We start from the raw sequence: 26,191 nt of genomic DNA, 5'->3' as shown, positions 1-26,191 counted from the left end.
GATTTTAAGTGGAGGTTTCGGTCTAAAAATCGATTTTTCACCTAGCAGCCTCAAACAATATCCAATATTTCGATATTATTAGTGCATCTTTGGTACACGATAAATATTAAATGTTTCTGGAAGCGGCCATTCTAAAACCATGGTTTCGGATCCATTCTCGTGCAAATCTGGTGATTTCGCCAGAGGTTCTTACATCCAAATAATTTCTGATTATTATTATTTCTGAAATAATTTCTGAAATAATTTCTGATTATTATTATTACTGAAATAATTTCTGATTATTATTATTTCTGAAATAATTTCTGATCATTATTATTTCTGAAATAATTTCTGATTATTATTATTTCTGAAATAATTTCTGAAATAATTTCTGATTATTATTATTTCTGAAATAATTTCTGATTATTATTATTTCTGAAATAATTTCTGATTATTATTATTTCTGAAATTATCTCTGATTACTATTATTACTGAACTCGACTGATACTGGAATTACAAAAAAAAAAAACAAGCATTAGAAATTGAAAGATCTCAAGACTGATGGCCCTGTATGTCGAAAAAAATATTGGAACTCAGCAAAGCAGAATGAACTAGAAGAACCTGTATACAAACAACCACTGCTAAAGGAAAATCTTGTTACTCGAATTTCAACGAAAAGACCATTATTTTTCACGGGAATATTTTTAAAATTCCTTAGGAATATATTTCTTACGCACAATACATTGCAACTATTGAAACTAGTTGCTTCCCGCATTACCACGTAACAAATCTAACATTTTTGGTCTCCCGGATCGATTATCAGAAATATTATCGAAACACTACTTTCTACTAATCTACGTCCCTTTAAGCCTCTTCAGATATTATCAAGCGTAATTACGTAATTACATACAATACTCTTCGAATGGTCGACACACGAAGTCTAATGAAAATAGCATGCAGCGCGCAAAAGTTGAAATGAAGTAAACTTTCATAACAGCTTCGCAAAGCCTATCTCCACTTCACCGTGCAACGTAAAAGGATTTCTCGTAGCATGTTGCATCGAGGACCTCTCTTTTTGTCATGATAAATATTGACTCGCGCGCATTAGGCGGCGGTTAATGCAATCGTGTGAACGCAGCGTGCCTTACGTTGCACACTGCTAGGATCACTGGGCCAAGGACTCGTATATCCCTCGAGTTCAATTCCCACAGAGGAGTGGATTACGGCCGTTTAAGACGTCGATGTCATTATCCTCTGATAAAGAACAGGTACAATTTAACGTAACCTTTCTCACTTGCTCGCAACGCGGCAACGTGAAGTCTGCGTGCCGTGCAAGCGGGCCAGACAGTTCCGTTTCGTGGAGACTGCTTTTCGACGAGGATAAAACAACAAGGACCATCTACTTCGCACGGGGAAATTGGGTGTCGTCGGGTTACTCTCGAGAATTTTCGACCGAAGGTTCTCAGTCCTTCGAACACTGTCCATTTTCGGATTTCTTTTCTTACCACACAGCTGTGTCTCGGAAAATGCGGGGTTAAATTTTTTGAGGAACCAAGTGCGCTTTTTATTATATTAATAATAAATGTTTTGGAGAAATATATTTCTTAGTAGGAGGTAACAAGTCGACCTTAAACTCTATTGTTTAACGTTGTTTTTAAAATATTTTGTGAATTTTCGATTAGACGTTCCAAGTGTTTCGAATCTCGTCTATTTTCTGCATTTTTAAAAATGTAAGAAAATACGAAGGCAAAGAAGAATTTTTTTAGGGAACTCATGTTCTTATTTTTTAAATTAGTAACGAATATTGGCACTGTATGTGTGAAACACTTTTAGATGCGTTCTTTCGCATTTTTTTAAAAAATTTTGTTGTACCTATTATTGTTTTTTAAAGAAAATAATTTCTCTCTATCGTCAGAAAATACTACCTCGACTAAAGGATCTAATATTATTTACGAACATTTCATTTTTCCTGTGGAAAAAAATGCAATCTCCTTTTCCCGAAAATTATAAGAAGGAAAGAAGATTTCGTATTCTTCGCGAAACGCCTTGTTGCCCGTTTTTCTGTTAATTTACATTTTCCATTAAGGAAATATGTAAAAAAAAGCAATTTTCACGGACTGATGTCTGCGAAACGTGTTCCATCTCATCTTTTTAAAGAAAATACAGCGTCAGTTTGGGAATCTCTGCTCCACAAGGAACACCTCTGTCCTCATCTCGACTTCATTGTAACACGATGAACCTTTTTGTGCCACGGATCAAACGAACTGATGAAGGGGTCTTGATTCGTGCTTCCATTACCTAGCAAAATGTTAATGTTAAATCTAACGATGGTAAATAAAACCTGGGAATACTTGATTCCAACGAAACCGTGAAATACACATATAATCCTCTGAACAGTTCCCTCCACTGTTCCGTCGAATGTATTTCACGTTAATTGAATGTAAATGTCCATCGCCATAATAAATTTCCGATGGTAGTTAGATGGAGGATGATACAGACATTTTCAAGGATAAATCTACTCGTGAAGTTGTACCGTGGGTGGTTATGTAGTTGCATACATTAAGCTTGACATTTTTGGTGTTCCGTCATAGAAGCCGAACATAGACGAAGCCAGATCGATAAGCATAACTTGGTCAATGGCAAATTTAAAGAAGGGTGAAGTTTACTTCGTCCCTAAACGATAGATTCTGATGTTAATGGCGTGTCCAGTATTCTACGAGGACGCGAGCTGCGCAGCCCTCGTGGCACGGGTTCTAGCTTCATTTGACATTAAAGCCCACGTACATACTTGCGGAGTCTTTTTAACAGAATCAATTGTCTGCCTCATTTCGTTGAAGCTTTTCCAGCGATTATTTACTAACCAGAAGTGTCGAGGTCCAAATGTATTTTAATAGAATATGTAGAATGGAATTTCAACTGTTCATGGAGAAATAAAAGGTTAATGAAAACATCTTCGTAAACGGACCAAACAGTAGTGACGTTTGTAGGCCGAGTTGAGAAGAGGCTTGCTTATGGTTAGGTTACTAAATTCCGGTTGAGAATGCGCAATAAAAAATACCCTTTATTTTCTATTATATTGTTGTACTCTGTATTAATACAATAGGATAAAAGAACACAACCTTATATAAAAAATAAATAATATACATATGATCCTGAATGCACTGGCCTATCGAAACGATAGTAAATCACATAAAGAAACTGGGAATACGAAAGAATGAAACTTTAGCAGCAGAAAACAAAATGTATTAAAACGCTAAAGTTCTAATAATCTAGTGCTCCTGAGCTACACGTAACGATGAAACATTTTTCTGGTCAAAAAATGGTCACATGATCAAGTAAAAATAATAAGAAAAATGAATCCAAATTTGCCAAGAATTGCATCTAAAAATGCAGAAGCAAATTTCACATCTACATACATATTATATCTACATAACTTTCTCAGTGGCGGATTTAACAGCGCGGCTGACGAGCAGTTGCCACCTAGGCCCCTGCATAGAAGGCCCCCGCAGGGCCCCATGACCGAAAGAAAAATATGATTAGGTATATGTATCCAAACACTACATTCTTTTCGCACTACTACACTTAGCCCGTTTTCAGTAAACTACCCCTTCATTCCCCCCCAAAAACCTGCCCCTAAGAACCTTTGTAACCTGGGCATTTTTCCTTAAATCCGCCAAAGAACTTTCTGATCAAATTGCTACACCGTGACCTGTGAACGCCCAAAACCGCCCATCTCCGCCACTAATTTTGCGACTCACTTTAAACGGTGAACTAACTCCGGCCTCATAGCAGCTCAGCAATTCTCCTAAATTACAATCTGTAGACCCCCATCATTCAGTCATCAGCGTTGCAATCTCCTAACTGCATTATAAAAACCGCCAAGCCAGCATTCATCGCAACAGCCCCGGCGGAACGTGGCGCAGGCTTTAAACGAACATTCTTTTCAGCCAGGGCGGAGGACGGAGAACGGGTTGCGAGTAGCGCGCGGCCAAAAATGGTGGCCCATGCAGTCGGAGCGGAAGGAATCGGACAAGAGGATCCCCATCAGTCCTTGCATTGTCCGAGCTCGCCGAAAAGAAGAAGACACCACTATCCGCACGGTAATTGCGCAAGACGGGGATTACGTAAACTCGAGGTGCCCGTCTGGGACGGGAAAAGCCGCCGGGTGCCCCCCCGGTGTCGCGAATAGCGGCTGGTGAAATCGCGTTTAAAAAGCCGCGGCAGAGGTACGCGATCGGAGGATCGATCGTCCTCGCTCCGGTCTTCCTTCCCCATTTCTTTCTTTCCTCTTTGTTCGACGGGGGTGTGGACCGTCCGTGTTAGAAGTGCTCTAGAGAGGGACGTGGTTATCCCGAATTAAACTTTCTCGGGTTATGTAAAGGCTGGCAACTGGCTTGTAGACTCGCCGGTATAAAGGTCGGCTGTGCCTCCAACAGTCCAAGAGTTGCTCACGAACTTCACGCCGGCAACCATCGGCGGGGCAGCCACGCTCTATATGTGACATTGCCTTTTTATCCGACGCAGAATCGGCTTCGACGTACCACACAGCATCGTACCGTCTTCCAGAGAGAGAGAGCGTTGTGTCGTTGCACTGCCGAGTGTCTCGTCGCATCAGCATCATGCGTGTCCTCCTGGTAAGTGACCACTTCTCTCGCCTTGCCTACTTTGGCCCCCTTCTGCTCCTCCACCGCCATTTTCGCCGTTTTCGCTGCCTCTCAGCCGGTTCCGGGCGATTTTTTCACGAGGCTCCTTGCGATTTACTTGGCCGGTTCGGATTTTAGAGTGGAATTGACGCGTTCGGGGTGGGGGCGCGTTTAGTGGCGGTTTCGGGGGGATTTCCAGGGGAGTGATTAGTTTTCGACACGGAAGCAGTGGGATGGGTCAGTGTCATTGTCACGCTGGAGACATTGAAGTTTGAGTGGCTGGGGTCTTAGTAACCTTGGGATAGATTTCGATATCTCTTCGTACGGATGTTGGAAATGGGATGTACATTTATCTACTTTTTTTTGGGGTGTATTCTGTTATATTATTCTGGTTAAATTAAATGTTGACTGTGATATGGTAAATGTTTAAAAAAAAATTATTGGTGTGGTTTAATTTTATTTAAAACAGCGTTCAACGAATTGACGTTTCAACTATGGCCCTAACTCTGTTCATATTTCTAATATTAGGAAGTTAATTATCAACAGTGTTAGAAAAATGAAATATAAAAAGGGATTTTTATTTATGTAAAATAAATATAGTTGATATTTGTTTTTTATAGTATTTGCTGTTACAATGTCGGTAATAATTTTGTTGTGCTTTTATATTCTTATCTGTATCAGCAACTGATTTTTTTATAATCAGGGCCAGGAACATGAAATGTTGGTACAATTTTACAATATTGTGCTTGAATTTGAATGGTATTAATTAGCTGGTAACGTGTAGTACATACATAAATGTTTTTGTATCAAGAAGAAAATGAAAGAAATTTGTACCACGTTTTAAGTAATAGTAAAGCAACTATCATTTCATTAAGATCTTTATACAAATTGCAAACTGTAACGTGTAACATCGTCAATAAGTCTATTTATCCAATTGCAATTAAAACTTTGAAGGACGAATAGAAGTTTTCACTTTTCCCAAAATTTGTCGGTTGCTTGAATGTTGCACAAACAATTCAATTGAGAGTCTTTAATGTAGTTAACTATTCTAAAAATTTACGTGACGTTGAATTAGCGTTGAACAAATTCGAATTCATTTCTGCATGTACGCGTTCAGTGATTCTATATATTTACATGTTGTTACATGTAACAAGTCCATCTAATTCTAAGTAAAAATTCAGTTCATAGGAAGAAAAAAGTTTAAGAGGATATATTTATTAAAATTCGCGTTCAATTAAAATATGGAAATATAGCTAAACGACTTTGTTGGTAATAGAATAATTTTCAACAATGTAAAATCCATTCAAACTACTAACTAATTACTCAAACTTCACACAGATATACTTTTATCACGGTTTATTTATAAATTTTCGTATTTCCTGCTCGCCAATTTAAATCTAAGTAAATGTCTATTTGTATCGGCGTATAAGAACGAAAAATACATCAAGCAGTTATGGAAATAATAACCAATAAAAATAATTTTAAACACAACGTATCGAATGTAGGTTTTATGCCTCAGAACCTTAAAGTTTATTTTCAATATGCAACCGTAATAACATTTTGTAATAATTTGCATACCAATCGAGCGATTCAATTACACACTCTCACGTGAAGAAAGTACTCGAGCCGAGTTAAAATTTTTGTTTAGCATACGTCGGCAAACATTTTCCTCCAACTTTCAACGAAATCCAAAGTAGTCAAGTAGTTAACCATTACGAAACTTGCAACTCTATGTACCGTAGTTTCTTTTCCCTCGTTACGAGTATAGAATAAAATGGACAATCACGTTCGCTAAATCTTTGTGTGATAGACACCGTTTATATTTGCAACATATTATATTGTAACAATAAGCAATTTATCTATCAATTTTAACACGGAGGTAATCCAATTTACATTACTTCTTGCCCAACCACTCCTCATCTACTTCGGTCCACGGAAAATGGACAATAGTGGAATTTACATTGGAAATATAATGAAATCTAACTACAGTAATGTTTAATGTAACTTCTAAGCAGTGTAATTTTAGTAAAATTCGCGAGATTAACTTATTATAGTGTATGAAAAGAAGCAAATTGTTACTTCTATTGGTTTACGCGCGACTGCATCGGAGTTGAGGATCGTTCGTCCCTTTTACCGCTTTCAATCCGAGGTAAGCAATGCGACCTACCTACTAGCACATCTGTCTTGCCCTGACCTTTCATGGGGAAAGGTATCTCAACGGATTTACAGGACAAACATGATGAAGATTAAAGCATAAGTGCACCGACTCTCGTTTTTGCACGGTCTAGCTTAATCGGGGATAGATAGATGCTCCGATAGTTTCAACCTTTCTGGGTTTCAGTTTCTCTAAACAAAGGATTTGAGTTTGATTATCGAGAAGGAGATTAAATGAAAACGGAGGGGCTAGCAGAGCGATATAAAAATGTATCTAGAGAGGAAAATGGGGGATAAAATGAAAGATGGGAGTAAGCATTAGCCTAAGAAGAAACACGAACTATGTAGTCCTGACTGCAATTTCATAAGGATGAAACTATTTATGCTGTCGATTATCAAATTCATAAAAATATAAGTAATCGATGTTCGAAAGGTTGCAAACTAGAGAAGCTTAATGGACCAGTTGTATACCTACCTACGTTAAATTGAATACTTCAAAGTATTCTCAACGTTAGGAGGAAACATTTATTACACTTATAGAAATTATACATAATTCTATGATTACATGGACAATATTTAAAAAAATCTATTAGTCAATCTTTATTATAGCAATCTTTCTTGTGGATGCTGTAAGAAAAGTATGCAAAATAGTTCACGTGAATCAGTGTCTTCAACTAACATTCCTACTGCTCTTCATATTTACAGTAAATATTCCATGACCACTGTATATATGTACGTACATACCTATTATGAAATGAACATAAAATTTTTCTAATACAATCCCAGTAATTGTGTTATTTTACTCACGGTAACATTTTAAAAGAATCTTGTTTACGTTTACCTGTTAGGTACCTACTGTACGTCCACTGTGCATGCCATAAAAACACGAATAAACGGTATAAACAAATTGCGATTCAGCAAAGAAATTACACGACATTAGATAGCGAGAGAAAGAAAACGGGAATGAAAATAAATATACGGATAAAAGATATCTATAAATCAAAAGAGGGAATGCGAGAAGAATGTTAAGTACGAAGATATTCAATGTGCGTGTCGTAGGAATAGGCAATTGGAGAACTTTTACAGCTGATTCCATGATTTAGTACAGGCATAAACTTCACGTAGGAACGCGAATGTACTGATTGTCAAATGAAGGCACGGAATAGAGAAAGAATTTTCATGGAAGCACAGACATTTAGCAGAGACCGCTGTCCCGCTTGAATTAGATAGATCGTTCTATCTCCTCCAGGGATCATTATGTATGATGTAACTGAGTTGCCTGTCTTAATCACCGATGCTAACTTACCTTCGATAATTCGTATAATTTAACCGCTGTCCAACGACTTAGATGAGGCGTCCCTTTCGAAAGCACATTAACATATCACTACTGATCTACGTATTCCCTCTACCAAGCATTAGCCAAATGGTAGAACGAATCAGGAGAATTCTAATCAGCTGTATAAACAGACATTAGGGTAGATAGACACGACTGCTTACATATTAAACATTGAATAATTTAAATTCTCTTGGTGTATACAATGTAGTGGTGCCTGTACAATGCACAGCATGCTTAGAAAGATTCAAATCCTTGAATGTTTAGTATGTAAGGATTTTATCTGTCCGCTTCGATATCTGTTCGTACGTCAATTAAAGCTCTCATCATTTATCGTATCATTCTGGTAATGATTGGCCTAGAAGTATACTGATCGGTGTTAATAACGATAGTTTTATTTATTAATGGGTGATACTTTTTGGAAAGATATTATATAACAGGGGAGGGGGTGGGTGGATGCATATTTTATAATTGTACATATTGGTAACACTGGATGAAAAATGGTTCTTCAGTTCCTTTTTCTTCTATACGAATTGAACGATTAGATTTCATAAAAGTGGGGAGCATCCACAACGCATGCAACCCAAATGCATTTATACATTTTATCTCAATACCAAAGTACACAATAAATTATCTCAACCTGCAAAGATTGAGGAGTTTACATCAACACCCTAAGAACTATTTAAAATTATCTGTAACTCTAAGTATTAAGAGGGTGCAGGAATATTGAACGAATAAAACCATCGGTATCTTTTGGGTGGGATTGCTTAGATAGGAATAATAACGATAGGTAATCACAAACGATACTATTACATTTCGTAATTATTCGAATTTCCTCGCGAATCGTTGTTGCAAATATTCACAAAGCATGACACTTTCAGAATTCATAATAACAAAACAATCGAGTTTTCGAGATTTCAATACCCCCCTAAGATTATCTTCATCCCCTCAGTCTAGAGGTTTCCTCTTAACCCTCTAAGACCCCTTAACATTATCTAACTTTCTAGCTGTAGCATAGTTTGCCATACCCTTTTAAGACCTCGTTGAAATTATTTTATTTCTTTCAGACTAGAGGGTTTATCTGAACCCTTCAAAACCCCTTTAATATTATTTCAACCTTCTAAATTTAGGTGGTTTGTTTTAACCCCTCAAGACTCCTCAAAAGTATCTTCACCCTACCAACGCACGAGGTTCGTCTTAACCCCCTAAGATCCCTCAAATTAATCTTAAATTCTTAACCCTTCGAGTCCCCCCCAAGATTGCTTCAACCATCTAAAAAATTTAGGTGGTTTATTTCAACCCTCCAAGACTCTTCACAGTTATCTTAACTCCATCAACCCATGAAGTTCACCTTAACCCCCTGAGATCCCTCAAAATGATCATAACCCACTCGTTCTAATTCCGATTTCAATTTCCAGATCTTCCACGCGCTCATCGCAGTGGCAACCTGCCAGGAATACTTCCGCCAACCCGAGAAGGCGCTTAACGACAATCGGAACCTTGGCGACAATCGTGGCCACTACTCGTTCACTTACGAAACCGAGGGTGGTATCGTGCAAACAGAGACTGGCAGTCGAAAGTACGCGGGTACACCGTCCGAAACTCAACTGATCCAGGGGTCCGTTCAGTACAATGCCCCAGACGGCACACCGATCGCCATCAGCTGGACCGCTGACGAATTCGGTACACAAGTGGCGGGTACTCACGTCCCAACGCCGCCACCGATACCCCCAGCCATTCAGCGAGCACTCGACTGGATCGCGAAACAACCCTCGACCCCTGAACCCGAAGAGACCGCCAAAGACTCGCCCAGCCAACAGAACGCCGTCCCAACCAGCAACAATCGACAGTTCAAGTCGCTACGGCCGAACCAACGGAACTGATTCGCGATCGTAACTTTAAGTACATAGTCGCTAAGTTCCATTAGCCCTCTTGTAATGTAACGTCGAATAAATTTGTATTTTTATAGAAAATCCGACCGAGTCGAGTTCAACACCACAGCATTGGACATTCTTCCGCGCGTATCTGCCTTCTGAAATGTTCTCGCCGATAGTAGATAAGACGTGATCTCATGAATAAACGTAGGAAGCCTAGTTACCGAGATCGCTGCTGCTTTTTTGAAACTACCTTTCCTGGTCGACTTTTCTCTCGGTTTTAATGTTCTGATTCGCGGGGAGAGCGGCGTTGCTTATATGCGAAGATACATGAAGTGTAGTGGGAAGGTTCGTTTCTTGAATGGATAGTCGTAGGTATATGAGAACCGAATGACGATCTTAGGTGAGTCATGCAAATTGAATGTAGGGGTGAATGAATAGAAAAAGTGGCGGATTGGCCAGTGTGTCAGCTGGCCCGATGGCAAGTGTGCCCTGCGGGCCTCTTTAAACCTTAGACAATATGGTAAAAATATTAATAACATGTTGATAGCTTGGAAATATAATAGAAGTTGCAATATTATTACTGTATGCAACTAAAATCTGCGATTTAATTAACTAACTTTTATAGTAAAATTTATAGTTGCGGGTGGGTCCCTTTGTTTCCTGGCAACCAATATTTTCAGACCCAGTCCGCCACTGAATAGAAATATGCAGATTTGTGTCGATCCTGTGTTAGTTAAATTACACTGATGGTTAAAAGAAAGTTGAAAATTAATAGTTCTATAGATGTGTACGAAGTACTGTAATAGTAGATTTTATTTGTCGTGGTGCTAGTACTAGGATTTTGTATGCAAGTCTCTTATTCTTTTTGTCAAATGATGGTACCTTTGCCATCGTTAATATTTTCAATTTTCTTTTCACCATTACATATACCGAAAAATATTAAAATCTGTGGGATCAAATTTTTTTATTATTTTCTATCTCCATTACATATACTGTCTACTTGAAAATGCTGCCAAAATTTAGTAGTCTTACTATTCGTAGTCCAGTACTTACCCACATAACAAAACTTCTTACTGCGAATGCAGCTAAATCTGCATTTAAAAATTACGTTCTAGGTTGTGTATAAATGTTTCACAGATATAAAAAATAGTTTGTACCGTTACACGTGCGCTTACTAATCCCTAACTAATCTTGCGACTTTTCTGAAGGTAAATTTATACAAAACCCTCCAGCCAAGGTTTTCGGTGCAAATTAAATCGATCATTAGTTATGAGTAAACTCTTACTGAATTCCAACAAAATAAGTTTTAAAAATACTGTATTTAATTGGGTATAACAACGTGGGAGATTCAAATGTACATCTTGACAGACAAGGACAAAACTAATTTTATTTTCAAGCAAGCGTTAAAATACAATTTCGAATATAAGTATGATAAATCGAACGTAAAATATTTTTGTATCAAACATTTTGTAGGATGAATCAGAGTTAAACGAAAGAAATGACAGAAGTTGTATAGAATAACGTGTTTCTTATTGTTCGAAACGAATCTCTTTAGATTTCTAGAAAGATCTAAATAATTAAAAAAAAGCTCAATACAATTAACAGGTTCCTGTATTTTTCAGGGTTAAAAAAATCTAATCACCATTTCCATTTTGTGAATGTGTGAAGTGTATACAATAATTATCTGTAATTGCGAGTCATATACCAAAAGAGTTAATACGAAAATTTAATTACGGTTTTCTCAGAACTACATCCTTCAAGTTGGTGTGCACAATATCTGAAAAATTTTGTTAAACCAACAACCTTCACTCGTTCATTTTAGTGAAGAAAATACTATTTTGAGAATACTGAGCTTAATCAAAATTGAGAAAAATTAAAATTTAATTGTTTTTAGAAATTAAACTTTTTCTTTCAGCTACTGTCATTTTGTCAATTTTCCCCCGTTTTTTCATTAAATTAACTTCAGTAGCTCAGTAAATTCATAATAGTTATAAATAAACTTTAACTGGTAGTTTCAGGGCAGTAGTTACTTTATGATCCTTCAGCGGGTAAATATATATCAACTTTTCATTTGTAATAATTCGAAAACATTGCTACATAATGGATAAAAACCTGTGCCGAAATAAAAAAAATGCGCGGCTAAAGAATATGCATTAGGATGATGTTTAAAATCCAACTTTGAAAAATTGCAGGGGCACCCTAAAATTTTGTTCTCTATATTGAAAAACGGGCGTGGTTAAAATTCTATTACATTTCACAATGTTTTAGAGGTTGCTACCCGCTTATTAATATTTTAAATAAAATTGTATGTTCTGCTTAAGACGAATTCGTACACCAGGTCCTCTGTATACCTGAGAGTTGGATTGCCTGGCGTCATTAAATCAAGCATTCCACCTCGAGACAACTTAATACATGGCAACCCACCTTACCAGCTCCGACTTTTATAAATATGAATTGGTTATTCTCAAAAGTTGCTGGTTCACAAATTTACTTTGTAATAATACTCCAATGTTAAGTAAACGTGTTTAAGAAATATAACACTTCGAAAAGAAAATTGCATTTTTCTCTCAAAAACACAAAATTCAATGTCCAGTAGCAACCCTCAGTAAGTAACTAAAAAAATCAAATAAATACCACATTACTTACTCAGGGGTGAACACATTCACATGTGGCCCGGTGAAAAAAAAAAAATTTGTGACGTCAAAGCACCTCTCTGATATACATCCTTCAAAAAACCTCTGAAATCCACCCCATTTTTCGAATCCCTAAACTAGAGACCCCTGAAGTAACAATTACAACCAGAAAAATCTTCAAATTTGTTAAAAAAAGAGCTATCCATATCATGGGTCATGGGTCGCTAAAGAAATCGTGGCAAAAGTGTAAATATACAGTTTATTTACAAATCCCCTCAGCAGGCTCTTACAAAGTCGCGAAACGTATAAAAACAGTAAACGGATACGCATGGACGTTTATAAACTCAAGCATCCATCACAAGTAGAAGAATCGTGTCCTAAAGCTCCGGCGGGTTGTTGCCTGTGAATCGACAGCAGTCTGAATCGAGGTAGAACGACGAGCTTCACCCACCCTCGACATTGACTCTGCCCGCTCTGCCGTCACCGTCGTCGAGGAACTCTGAGACCGATCATTCCCTTGGCGCGTCCAGATTCACCCTGCCTCGTTCTCTCTTCATTGGGCGTCGATGTTGTTCTCCTCGGGATGAGCGGCAATGTATTCGAGGGCCCTGAGGATCTGGGGCGGGATTTGAGGGATGTGGCTGCCCTGGGGTTGGAAACCGTTCTCGTTGGCGACGTAGGTCACCTGCACGACCTCGCCGTTGGGCGCGGTGTAGGCGTAGCTGCCCTGAGCCTCCTGCGCCTCAGCCGTCGACCCTGCGTTCTTGAGGTATCCGACTTCCTGTGCCTGGATGCCGTTCGCCGTTTCGTAGCTGTAGTTGTAGCTTCCATCGGGATTTGGACCCTCTGAGTTCTGCCTCAAAATGGGGACTGGCGCCTCTAGGGGGACCAGGGGGGCGGCGGTTGCCACAGCGACCAGGGCGCACAGGACGATTACCTGTAAACGTTTGCAGACTGTTTATGGGTGGCTCGATCCCTTGGATGGATACTTAGGGACGTCGATCTAGTGGCAAACGATGTTAATGGAGTTTCCAAATTGTGTGTTGTTGCCACACACATGAGGGCACTGTGGCGTTTTTGGAGCAACGGGTGTAGTGGGAGTTCAGTAGGGTGGAAAGGATGGCGGGGGTTTATTTGAGAGGGTAAGTGTTAGATACTGGTTTCAGGGTTTGGCAGAAGATTTGGAATTGTTTAAATACGAAATGAAAGTTGAGGGGACTCGAGTGCATAGTTCTTTGTTAGGCAGTGAAAGTATTCAACAGGTGATTTATGTGAATTGAGTGTATGGGTTTTAGATTTTAAACTGAATATGATGATATATTTGTACAGTAGTCTATCTTACTGTTATTCAAATTATAATGTTACTACTATATTATAATTTTATTGCGAATACATTTTGACACATTAGAAGATAAGGGGCAAGCCAAAATTTCCTATGTATTAACGCCTGACGTATTTAAGGGGGTAGTGGGCAATTGGATACGTAAAATCGTTAGTTTCTTTGACTCTAAATTACTTTGATATCAAATGATCATTATAGTCATGCTTTTCACAATCTATCGTGGGCACGTTTGTGAGAAAAGACTTTCAGAATCAATAAAAAAATCGATTTGTTGAAGCTGAAATAGTCCCCTACCCGTTTGAGTACTACTAGAATAAATTCAGTCTTGGAAAAGGAAGCGAAAAATGCACCACCAGGACATAATAAGAAATAGTCCGACTCTGACGATAGTTTTAAACGCTTTTATTCGACAGAATATCTTAAGCGTTTTATATCTAGATACCCTAAACTATAAAATTAGTATTCTCCAACGAGTTCCACAAATTTTCGCCGACTATCGACTGCGTAATGAGAAATACTCGATTGCCACCTTTAAAAAGAAACTTGGTCGACATGTCGCATGATGCTTGGTATTACAATTGGCCATTCGATTTCAACTATTTAAAATAACACAATCTACATGGGGAAAGTTACAAAATCCCGCCACCTAACATTTCACTGTATCAAGCATTTACCGAAAGCTGACATAACAAAGTGGCAGATGGGCACTTTCCCAGAAGACTTACGTCACCTGGTCTGGGCGAAAAGTTCCAAGAGCAAGCGACACCTTGCGTTCGTTGCCTCCCCGAAATTTTCGAAGGGACACTCTTGGTCCACTCGAGGATCTTCGAGCGGCCCCGCTTTAATTACGCAACGTCGCGATGAACATCGACGTGGCGTAACGCAGACCCCCGAATTCCCTAGCGACCACCCACGCGTGCACCAATTAATTACAGCCCGCTGACGTTGTTCTCGAACTCACCAGTCGGCTCATGATGAAGTCTCGCTTGACTCTTTCGGTTTTCTGTTAAAAGGAAGCTCGGATCCTCCGCGCAGTAGCTTCTCACTGAACTGACTCGGAATATCGTGCAGAGGATCGCCTTATATATCCATCACCGGAACATTCGACGAATTTCTGGCAAGACTGCCTTATTTAATCCCCCTCCATCCCCTTTCTCCCCCACTCTGGGCGGAACACCTTCAAATTTTACAGATGTTCCAGAGACGTGGGCCCAGGATGACAACACAGCGGTGGTGCGTGGATCGGTAACGCCGTGGCTACGCCTCTACCTGTTGCAGTCTCCCGACTCCTTCTCGATTCAGATGCAAGGGGCAGGGGGCCTGTGTGGTCTGCGCTCTTCAGGAAGAACCATTCGTTCCGAATGAGACTTTAGTTCCGGTCAGAGGCTAAGCGAACCTTGCGAAAGAGATCCTACTCGCGGTACGTAATTAAAATGACACAGTGGTAAAATAAAAGAGGACTACTTGCTACCGTGAACTTCGCAGGATCGCACGAGTTTGTCTTTATTTACTACCAAAGGGATCCTGCAGGTGCAGCGGCCGATATGTATAAACACTTGCCTCGCGTTACGTAACAGATCTGCGCGCGTTGGGTTTCGGTGTTTTTAAGGCATTAATGCTGGAGGATCCGTATTTTATCGTACCTTCGATTTCGCAAGGCCCTGGCACGTGAAAAATGAAGAGCTGTAAAACGCTTGTAAGTGCTGTAACATACGAGCTTCGCGGTTCTCTTGCACCTTTGGCGAGTACGTATCGGAACGCGCGCGGTTTGGAGGCGGCGCGAAGGAAAAGAGGATCGTTACTAGACGGTTTCATTTTTAAGATGCTGCAGACATAAGTGTTTTCAGTTGTTTAATTATTCGCATATTTGAGGATTTAAATGTTTGTAAATTTTATGCGTATTAGTCACTGCCGGGCAGAAGTGTCGAGAAAAAAGGGTTGGTATGTTTATGTATTCGCGCGATTGCTATTCGTAAACGCTATCGACCCTGATTTTCAATCGGAATTTAAATTTCTGTTTTTGTACATTTTTTAAGCTGACTTAATAAGAAGCCTGATATGAATGTATGGGCGATGTTGCATCAGGTATTTTTATGCAGAGGACAAACTGTACTGAGCAAAGTACTTACAGTTGTGATGTTAAAATAAAATCTAAGGTTTGTATGAAATACAGTTGAAAAAAATGTATAAAAAAATTTATGTTAAACGATTTTATTAAAAATGCACAAAAAACTAAATTAAAATGCACTAAAAAATAATTCTTTTCTTGTACCACAATTTCGATGGTGGTATACTACGAACGCCTTTCAAGTTTTAGTTTTACTATTCGTACATGATGACTGGGTAACTTTTCCAGCTCCTCGGGGTGATTTTTTTTTAATATTGCATTGTCATCCAAAATACGCACACCTGCAAAGTTTTAAGACAATTGGATAGTTGGAAGTTGGTTAAATTTGAGTTGCCAGTTTTGAACCATACATGCAAACAAACAAACCGAGGGTCGAAGCTGAATAAAATCGTTTAATAATAAAACATGAAAGTTTTGTTTAAAGATTTCTTTTGTCTCGTCAGACTTCATCATACTTCTCAACATTCTTTATTGAAATATTATTGGATTTCTTTCCTGAGTTTATCTCTATTTACATTTTCTTAAATTGTTTATGTTCAGTTTAATAGGTTTTAAATGTCTGTAAAATTTCATTATAATTCCTTTTCCCAATACAACTTCCTTGAATTTATATAGCTCACTGTGCATACGTATTTAAATTTATTTTTAGGAAAACTAATTGCAGGAAGAAATTATTCTCCCATCTTCGTACTCGACAGATTTTTGACGAATTAAAATTTTTTTAAATTTCAAAACGTATCCAGGATAATTTTATAAATCATGATTTATCTAATTTTACTAAAAATGTATGTCATTATATCCTCTTTGTATTTCTTTCATTAGACCAACACATTTTTAATTGCAGAAATCTGGTATGCCCAAATTTTTAAGAAACGTGTAAGGAACGTTTTAAGCAACATTTAAGAAATGTTTTATATTCACGTGGAACATGTAAAATAACAAGCTTCGTTTTAATGAATTTATCTTACAGCAGATTTACAGAATTCCTATTTCTTATTACAAATAAAAAAAAAACTGTGATGCTTCGAATGGACAGGGGCTTTCGTGTTCTCACAAGTGTTGTAACGTGTTAGACAATCACTAAACAGGTAATTATATTCTTCCACTGAGGAGATTTTCAGTTTTACCAAAATCGCTTCAGGCTAGTCCTGGATTGGCTTTTAACCTTCGACCACGCAAGAACCTGCTGAACTTCCCACGGAATCTTGGGAAAAATACCTGGAAGAAGAACTTTAAGCATAACTTTACATGCTACAACCATTCATAGGCGCCTAGCATATGTATATTGTCCATAGACAGACATGGACAGGAATTATTTTAAATAGCAAAAAAAATTAATATTCCAAGTATCGAATTATTTGATTAATTGGGAAAATTATTTAGAAAGTGCAGCATTATCTGACATCGAAACTAAACAAGTTAATTAAGGGAGTTGTTACCAATTATTTCAGAATATATTAATCGAGATTACTTCATAGAATAACCAAAATTATTTCTTACTGAAGATAACTGTACTAAATACAAAAGTAGATTAAAATTGAGTCCTAAATATAAACTTACAAAATATATACAAAATAGGATAAGAATAGTTTGATTAAGAATTAGATAATAAAGTGATTCAGGGAAAATGACTCGTTTATTTAAATTAAAAAAAAGCCACATAAGACAAAAATTAAAAATTGTCCTTCACCTATGCCGTTGTAGCGGAATAAAATAGCGTATAACATTAAAACGCGGAGCAATTTGTAGACGGAACAAAAAACACGAAGGAAATTTGCGCAAATGTCCCATTAAGACCTCACAATCAGATGAGAATATTTACAGTTAGAGATTATGCTTGCACATAACGTTTCACTGTAATAACAGTAGCACGAATAATAATGAAGTCAACAGTGTCACTGACACGTGAGAGACACTTTCGAAATTACAAATTACTTTGAAGGAATATAGTCTGCCTGAAATAATCAATGATTCATGGACAGTACATTTAATAATGTTCATTAAATACAAAATTAAAACCGGGATCATATCGCGAATCAATTAAATCTAGCTCGTCGATGGCTATTTAAATATATCCCGAGATAGTAATTGAGCAGCGATATTTTAAATATTAGAAAGCTCCGTGCTGTTCGCGCAGTAGTATTAGTATTAGCATTTTACTAATCAGACTCTTAAAATGGTTTACCACAATCGGAAATAATTAAGTTGGCAAGAACAAGCTCGTCTAAAATATATTCCGAACCATGGGCGCAATGAAGAAATTTATTGCAGCGATAACTTCTAAAAAAGTGTCATCCCGTGGATACAATTAGAAAATTTGGGCAACTATTTAAGAACCATAAGTCTGGAGGTCATTTTCAAGGCCAATGATACGGTGATGTAATTTCGTCATCCTGATGTCTGGCTTCCTATCGCCACAATTACTCGCGACGCACCTCGACGAGAAAAATATACTTAGAGTGCCCATAGGGAGCAAAGTACGGCACCCGGGGAATATTTATTGCCACCATCACGGCAGATCGTCTCGATAGGACTTTATGATCCCTATAACTATCTTCAAAATCGTTTAGACGTGAAACGAAAGGTAAGAACGAAGGTCGAAATCTGCATAACCGTGAGACTATGTTAGACATCCTCACTTCATAAAACGTTGATATTCTTCTTAGTGTAATTTGTTTCGCAACGAAATCGAACAAGGCGGACACGTGGGCCCCCGATATTCTAAATTAATTGGCCAGTGTTCGGGCGGCAGACGAGGACCTAATCGCTGCTGAATTGAGAACTTCTGTATTCTTGTTACATTAACGATAAGGCATCTAAAGCTGTCCAGGATATATGGCCTTTCGAATGGACTTTCAGAAATGTTTGATGTGTTATTTAATAATCTACACGAGTGCAGTGGGGATAGTAAATTCCAAATATGGCACTAGAAATAATAAATGTATATCAGAATTTGATTAAGCCTGTATCTACTGTTTTCTATGCATGCACAGTGTTTCAGAAATAACTTAAATACGAGAGATATAAATTTTTACCTTGCACCTGCTGCAACACAGGTTTTATCATTTAATGAATGAATTGTCGGAAAGGTGGAGCTATTCTGATTTTGATATACAAACTTGTTTCGAAGGAAGTGACGAAACTTTGAATGTTCTGAAGTACCTATTCCGCAGGCATATAAAAAATTAATGGTACCGTTGAACGAGCTTTACTTTTCGTCCCTATTCCCTTATCTTTACACAGTAATGTAAGAGATAACGCACGAGTTAAATGAAAAAGTTAATCTTGCAGGATATAGCCATCGAGAGCGATTTAAATAATTTTGGAAAATGGTCTTCAAGTCATCTTTGTTTTCTAACTGTACAGAATTATTTATTCTAGACGAAAATAATGTGGCCGGCGCAGGCCACGGTGGAATATTAAATATTACATAAATTATCTCCTACCGAAAGGACATCTTAACAAAGTCCCTATAAATAGAAGGTGAACTCGAGTGGTTGCATAAGTCATATATTTTTCGTTTCGAGATACTATTTTGATTTTGCACTCGTGTGCTTTAAAGAATACAGAGAAAAATTGAGAAACTCGATTCATTCAGATTTTCAATTAAACTGTCTTCATAATTATTCTTACAAGCAACGTCCTTAAAATAAATTTCACAAGAATTTTGGATATTCTTTACGTCGCGTTGAACTATATAAAACAATAGCGCATACTTCACGAAACTATGGGTCACCCCATGTTAACATCGATTCATTATTAATAACGCGAATTAATTACAATGTATCACGATGAAGGGAACTTTACTTGTTGCATGCTTAACGAACGTATAATTACGATAAACAAGAGGAATAAATAACTTTCGCGACACGATTTATATCGACCGAATTACAGAATTATTGAAAGAAGTGGGTGCCAGCGTATCCCGGAACTGAACAGTCGATTATAGGTACCAATAAGTATGGGTGCCATTATCGGCAGAATTTATGGGTCCCGATACTTGAAACGCCTTCGGGTTCCTCCAACTGCACGTCGGTTCTTTCTTTCGGCCAGCCGAGGTGGTACTCGTGTACCTAACACATGGACTGGCATTTTTGCGACAACGTTATTTAAAATATTACTTCATTTCGTACATGGAATGTAAATATTATTATAGCATCATATATTAAGAGATACTTTTGAAAATTATAATCGTGCATCCGAAATAGAAAAATATAGTCAGATCATATTTTAGCTACTGGCGTTTTCTTATTTCGGCTCCGCAATCTGGTGGCGAAAATTAAAGCAGTCCAATCGGATTAGCTGTCACGTGTAATTGTCAGTATTGGGAATTTCGACTGTTTGATGATCGATTTTGTAAAATTTAACAGACTATTTAATGACGAAACATTATTGCACTATTTCAATACTTGTGTGACACCTGTCCTGTAACGCGATTCACCCGATTACAGAGCTTACTTTATGACGCTCTCACAGTATTTCCCAATACAGACTATACTCGGATGACAGTCGAATAATACTCAATAATTCTTAGATTTGATGAAACTGTCATTGGTTTAGAGCTGCGCCGATGCACTTACTAAAGTCTGGTTGTCCAACTCAGACTTACCGAGAGTCTTTATTCGTTAATTTGGTCCGCAGCAAAATTCGCCCGGCTCTGGTTCAGGATAAGACGACACGCCATAATTCGTAGCGCGCGCGGTGGCGCACAGTCATCTGGCTAACCTGAATACTATACACACGCGCACACACGGTATTTTTACTTTCACAGAGTAGATGAGCCGACTGACTCCCTCAAGTTACTTCAACGAGCGTTGCGTGGCCCGGCGATTAAAGAAACGCTTGCGACGGGTTATGATAATTTATCACCTGTATTTCGCAGATCCACGCTTCGGCCAGCGTGACCCCCTTTTTATCGTGGCTTAATGAGCGCGAAGAATTGTGACCCCCGATTTCGTTATCAATTTTCACCGGCTCACTTAATTCTTCGATACGGATTACACGGGGTGTACGGACGCGCCGGGGACTTTTAACCGAGGGCACGCTGACTTTTGCTGGAGAAAGTGAATTGAAACCGGTGAATTGGTCCTTTTCTTTTTTTTATACATGGAGCTTTGTCTCCGAACGAGCGATTTTGACGTTTAGTTGAAGGCGCGCTTATTTGCATGGGCGACTGGACTCTTGCTAGGATAATGCTTGCGCAACATTTATGCATCAATGGATTTTTGGACGCAGTGAATTGAAATTATTGTATTGCTGTTGTTTTTCGTGAAGCCTTGTTTCTCCAGACATCATTTTTGGGTTTAATTGAAGGCATTGCAAAATATACTAGAACTGTATGTACCTACAGAATAGTATTCGTAGAAAATAATGTATTAGCACATTTTTGGAGGAACTGAGTTGAAATTGACAAATTGATTTGTTTTTCTTTAAATGATGTTTTGTTTCCGAATAGATCATTTTGATATTTAAGGGTTGCATCAGTTTCAAGAATTTTTTACTGGGAATATATGCGCCCAGTTGAAATCACCTTCTAACCATGTATAAAGCATTTCCGGAATTTTCAAGAGCAATTTTTTTTAAATGTCTATATATATATATTTACTTTGCATATAGATAATGTCACTAAGAATACGTATACCACATTTCATTAAATTTGTTTAAACATATTGAAATATACATATTCTATTTCCTAAATTGGTCCTCATTTAATTATCAGCCCTGGTTCTTCTTTATATTTGGATTTTTACTTTGTACATACCCTCTGAGTTCCCCTCCCTTTCGTGAAAAATCTTGCATAGAAGAAGATATAAGTCCACTCAGAACACTAAATCTTCATCTTGTGCTAAAGCAACCTTCATATTTTTCGAAAAAAAATGAAACTGTAGATAAGAAAGATATACCTATTAATTTTTGTCGAAAAAATAATTCTAGAAACTAAAAAGGGAATTTTGAAATTTTGCAGCGATACGTACTTACTTGGGACACTCTTTTTATATTCACCGTTTCAATAATGAAAGAATTGACAATCTCTCATTATTTCGATTTGCTTTTATAGTGGACGTTGAAAAATTCATATGCTTCGTTAGTAAAAAAGTGAGAATCGTAGGTGGAGCTCTTTTAAAGGTTTCTCATTTGATATTACAACAATATAAATTAGGTTCCGTTCACTTATGCCTTAAATGGGACACCCTCATGATTTCTTTTTCGTATCGAAGTAATTTAACGCTTATTATCGCCACTGCCTCGTAAAAGAACTTAAAAGTCACGAAATTATTAATATCGAGATAAAAGCTGTTGTAAACTGTTTTTACAATAAGGAGAAGGTGAACACGCCACTTGGAGAATTTTAAAATTCATGTTTTCAGGGTGCACCGCGTTGTCGCTTATTATAGAACTCTTTTTCTTGCGATCACTATAGACACTATACGTTTAACTTTGTATTTTGTGGCAAAATAAATAAAAAAGAAAGAATTTGAAAAATTAGTTGGAGAATCTTCATGATCGCTGTAATTATTACCATCAATTATTAGACTTGCATCTAGAACTGGTGCAAACAGTACTTTGATTAATCGTTTATTTAAATTAACTTATTCACTTGCATATTTATACATATCGTTGTATCATGGTTTCTCTATAATTTAATAATGCAAAATATAATTTCGGAATCTGATGTATAAAAAATTATTGCTTAATGAACATAGTATTTTTAAAACTCTTTTCTTTGTATTTTAATTCTCTTTGTGTTAATTTCTTCGTTTGTGTCAATAATTATAAAAATTGCAAAAATCACGTGCTCCTTGTAGGGTAAATCGGGGAGTGATGGACCACATTTTTTAAAGGTAGAATTTCATCTATATTTAATTGAATAAAAAGCAGAAGGTTTTGCTTATGACGTAGTATATTATATGAATTTACACTAATAATGTTCAATAACTCAGAAATTATAATACTTTTCTCAAAAAAAAGCAATTAAAAAATTATAACAATGCTGTGCAGTGAAGCTTAATAAAATATGTGTTCGTTTTTCCATATCGCAAAGAGGAAATTGTAAGCAACAAATTTGTACATCCAAGTTAAATTAAAAGGATGAAATCCTTGTCTTTTATGTAAATTCAACGCAATTAGATGAACTTCTGGCGGGAAGTACAATATGTAGAACTGAAGTATGGTAATGATCATGAAATCTAGCAGGTATTCCGAAAATTATGTAGGAAGTATTTACCCTATTGTATTTCCAAAACTTCTAATGTCATATTCACATTATTTTCAAAAACGTACGATATGGACCATTTCGTAAACTAAAAAACCCCAAGAATCACTAATTTTTACATTAATTAAATTGAAATGATTTCACAATTATGTAAATCTTTACGAGTTAAAAAAGGGTTACTATTCTTTCTTGGGTTATCTGACCATTTCCAATGTCGTCTTTCGTTCAGCAATATAAATTCTATGCATAAGTATAAAATGAATGGAGCGTGCATTTTAAATTACTTAATAATTGGAAGATTATAAGCAATCAAAAGCAAAAATGAAATATTCTAGACAATCGGAGAAACTCAAACATTTGAATAACCTGTTAGCGACGTAAATGTTGCCTAACACCATAAAATAACATATAGATACGGATACAAATGATAACTGTCAATAGGCAACGTTAATATCAATTTCCGTTTATTATTAGTGTTAATAGCGTCCTGTAAATAGTATAGGCATGAATACTTGGTAAATAATAACACGACTAACAGCAATTGTGCTAGATAATTTTCATTAAGCTTTAATGGCATTCAAACATCATTATTGAAAATTGTGTGCATTCAAATTGCAAATAGGTATACACATATTCCACGGTGTCAGCATAGAAGCTCAATATTTAATTCAGTAAACTGCTTTGCATTATCGTCCATTCAAAGCCAGATGCCTAAACGTCAATAGACATTTCATAGAGACTGGCTGATTTTCACTTGCTACCGTAGCTAAATATCGAAATAGGATTGCTCGAGCACCCGAAATGGGAGAGCAAATCTAAAAACATCTGCAAGATGAATTACTATAGTAGCTGCAACCAGAAATGTATTATATAAATCAGAACGTATGGAGAGTTCTTCGAGAATAACTTTCACATTCATGCTCTTCCTTTTTCTGGGCAATGCGGCACGACTATTGTTTTGAATATACTTCTTTGCACGGGGCGAAGCTCAGATAAAAGCTATAATATGCTGTAATCGTAGCAATGTTTAAAAAATAGATGAAACTGCTGAGGATGTTTTTCGATCACAGTGTGAAATCAAATTTTTATGAATCATTCGTTGTATGATTACACCACTTTTCTTATTCACTGTGTACTTTTATCAAGTCATCCTGTAGGATGTAAGTGCCTGTAAACACCTCGCACATTTACACGACCATAAAATAATAAGAAGTAGGATTTTTTCTGTAATTATTTAGTCGTACATTACAATTTGGTGAAACTACAGCAAATGTGAAGAATTGTATGCCAGTTTGAAATAAAAGCTATCAAAGAGCATATCTGGAACTTACTATCGTTTCTTTCTTTTTTCTTTCAAAAAATGACGTAGGTACGAAATGTCCCATTTACTGTTTCATTTTCTATCAGCACATTTCGAGCATTTATTGTAGATAATAATATCGGAAGAAGATTGCAAGCTAAATACTAAATAATTGTGTTTCAAACAATTATTTCCAATACATTCTTTACTCAAAATAACTTGCGCAATATGTACTCTATCATTTCTGTTACATATCCATTACAAATTCACTTTCCTTTTTTTCAATGATATTACTAATTGTTTATTATTTATGCGATACTGATATAATCCACAGACAATGCATATGAAAGCATTGAAATCGACGCAAGAAATATTTCTGTCCTAGAAATTCTGTTCTCGCGGTACAAAAAAGTAAGAGTACCCCTAAATTCATTCAATTTTCCAAAAGTCCCCTTATGTATTGCAACCATATTCAACATTCTGTCTTACCGACGGTAAAGCGAAGATTGGCGAAGAATCGTGCGAAGAAACTGGTAGGTGACTCATAAGGATGTTTCCCAGCAGTCTTGGACCATTCACCGCGTCTCAGAAGATAGAGAAGAAGCAGGAAACTTTGATTAAATAATTGCAAATAGAAGAAGCTAATTGGTAAATTTCTGATGAAATTCGAATATCATCAGCTTTCATGAAAAGAAGTTTCACAGATTTCAAAATACTAAATCGCAACCTCCACTAATAAATCCATCAATCAAAATATCTAAAAGCGTCAGACAGCAGCATTTAGGCGCAGGACCAGAGGCGATGACCTATTGCCTTTTGTACGTGCTTAAACATCGCCTCTTATGTCTACCGACTCGACAGGCTGTCGTTTTCACGTAACCTTAGAAAATGAAATCCGATGGTCGCGGGTTGTAAGGACACTTTGCTTTTATATGCGCGAGAGGTAGTTTGAATTATTCCTCTTCCTTTTGTCCCACAAATGAATTTATTGCTGGATTAAGGACAGACATTTTTATGGGCATTAATTAAAATTTTGATGTTTGAAGAAATTTTTGAGGGGCCACAAGTTGTCTCCTGATTCGTGTTGCGTTAGAGAAAAATAATTCAAACGAGAGAAAGAATGACGTATTTCTGTCGTTTTAGCTTGTACGAGGAAGATAACTATTTCTTTCTGCGTCTGTTTCAGCTAACTGATAATTAATCCTCGGAATTCTATTGCATCACTTGCGAAGGCAGGTTGCAGATCCGAGATAAACGAGAATTCTTAACGAATTCAATTATTTTGTGTTTCTCGTCGCGACAGAGCACTTCTTGATTATCTTAATAAAATCTTCGTATGTAAGTACTCAAAGTAAGGGTACGTTTGAGGGAAAGATTTTTAAAATTCATGTATACTTTTATGAATTCATTTAAGGGGAGGTTTCGGTCAAGAGCCCCAAAAAATAGGTGATATTTAGGAATTAATTAAAGGAAAACTACTGTACATAATTTAATGGGACTTCTTGCATTGTATTAAGGATGTCTTAGATTATAGAAATATATTTTTTTGTTTTATAATTGATCATTGCAGACGGCACTGGGGAGTCGTT

The 26,191-nt window shown here is 37.1% G+C and overlaps 2 protein-coding genes across 3 annotated transcripts; one reads left to right on the top strand and one right to left on the bottom strand.

Annotated features, from left to right (window-relative positions):
* The first annotated feature begins 3,932 nt into the window (after positions 1-3,932).
* Positions 3,933-12,377, top strand: Cpr17 (cuticular protein 17). 2 transcript variants are annotated; one of them, XM_076820765.1, is made up of 3 exons: positions 3,933-4,079; positions 4,504-4,613; positions 9,528-12,377. In XM_076820765.1, exons 1-3 carry the CDS (start codon positions 3,974-3,976, stop codon positions 9,990-9,992), a joined length of 681 nt encoding a protein of 226 aa, XP_076676880.1. In that variant the 5' UTR covers positions 3,933-3,973; the 3' UTR covers positions 9,993-12,377. The 2 variants fall into 2 exon arrangements, with proteins under 2 accessions (XP_076676880.1, XP_076676881.1); XM_076820766.1 differs by lacking the exon at positions 4,504-4,613 and having other exon boundaries at positions 3,956-4,079.
* Positions 12,378-12,925: 548 nt separating this feature from the next.
* Cpr18 (cuticular protein 18) lies at positions 12,926-15,056 on the bottom strand. Its single transcript, XM_076819314.1, has 2 exons — positions 14,923-15,056; positions 12,926-13,556 (listed from the first exon to the last, which is right to left on the bottom strand). The coding sequence occupies exons 1-2, from the start codon at positions 14,932-14,934 to the stop codon at positions 13,173-13,175; spliced, it is 396 nt and encodes a 131-aa protein (XP_076675429.1). The 5' UTR covers positions 14,935-15,056; the 3' UTR covers positions 12,926-13,172.
* Positions 15,057-26,191: the final 11,135 nt, after the last annotated feature.

This window comes from Andrena cerasifolii, chromosome 9 (assembly GCF_050908995.1).
Source record: "Andrena cerasifolii isolate SP2316 chromosome 9, iyAndCera1_principal, whole genome shotgun sequence".
Lineage (NCBI taxonomy): Eukaryota > Metazoa > Arthropoda > Insecta > Hymenoptera > Andrenidae > Andrena > Andrena cerasifolii.
The sequence above is the reverse complement of the archived record's forward strand: the minus strand, read 5'-3'. Positions and strand labels throughout refer to the sequence as shown.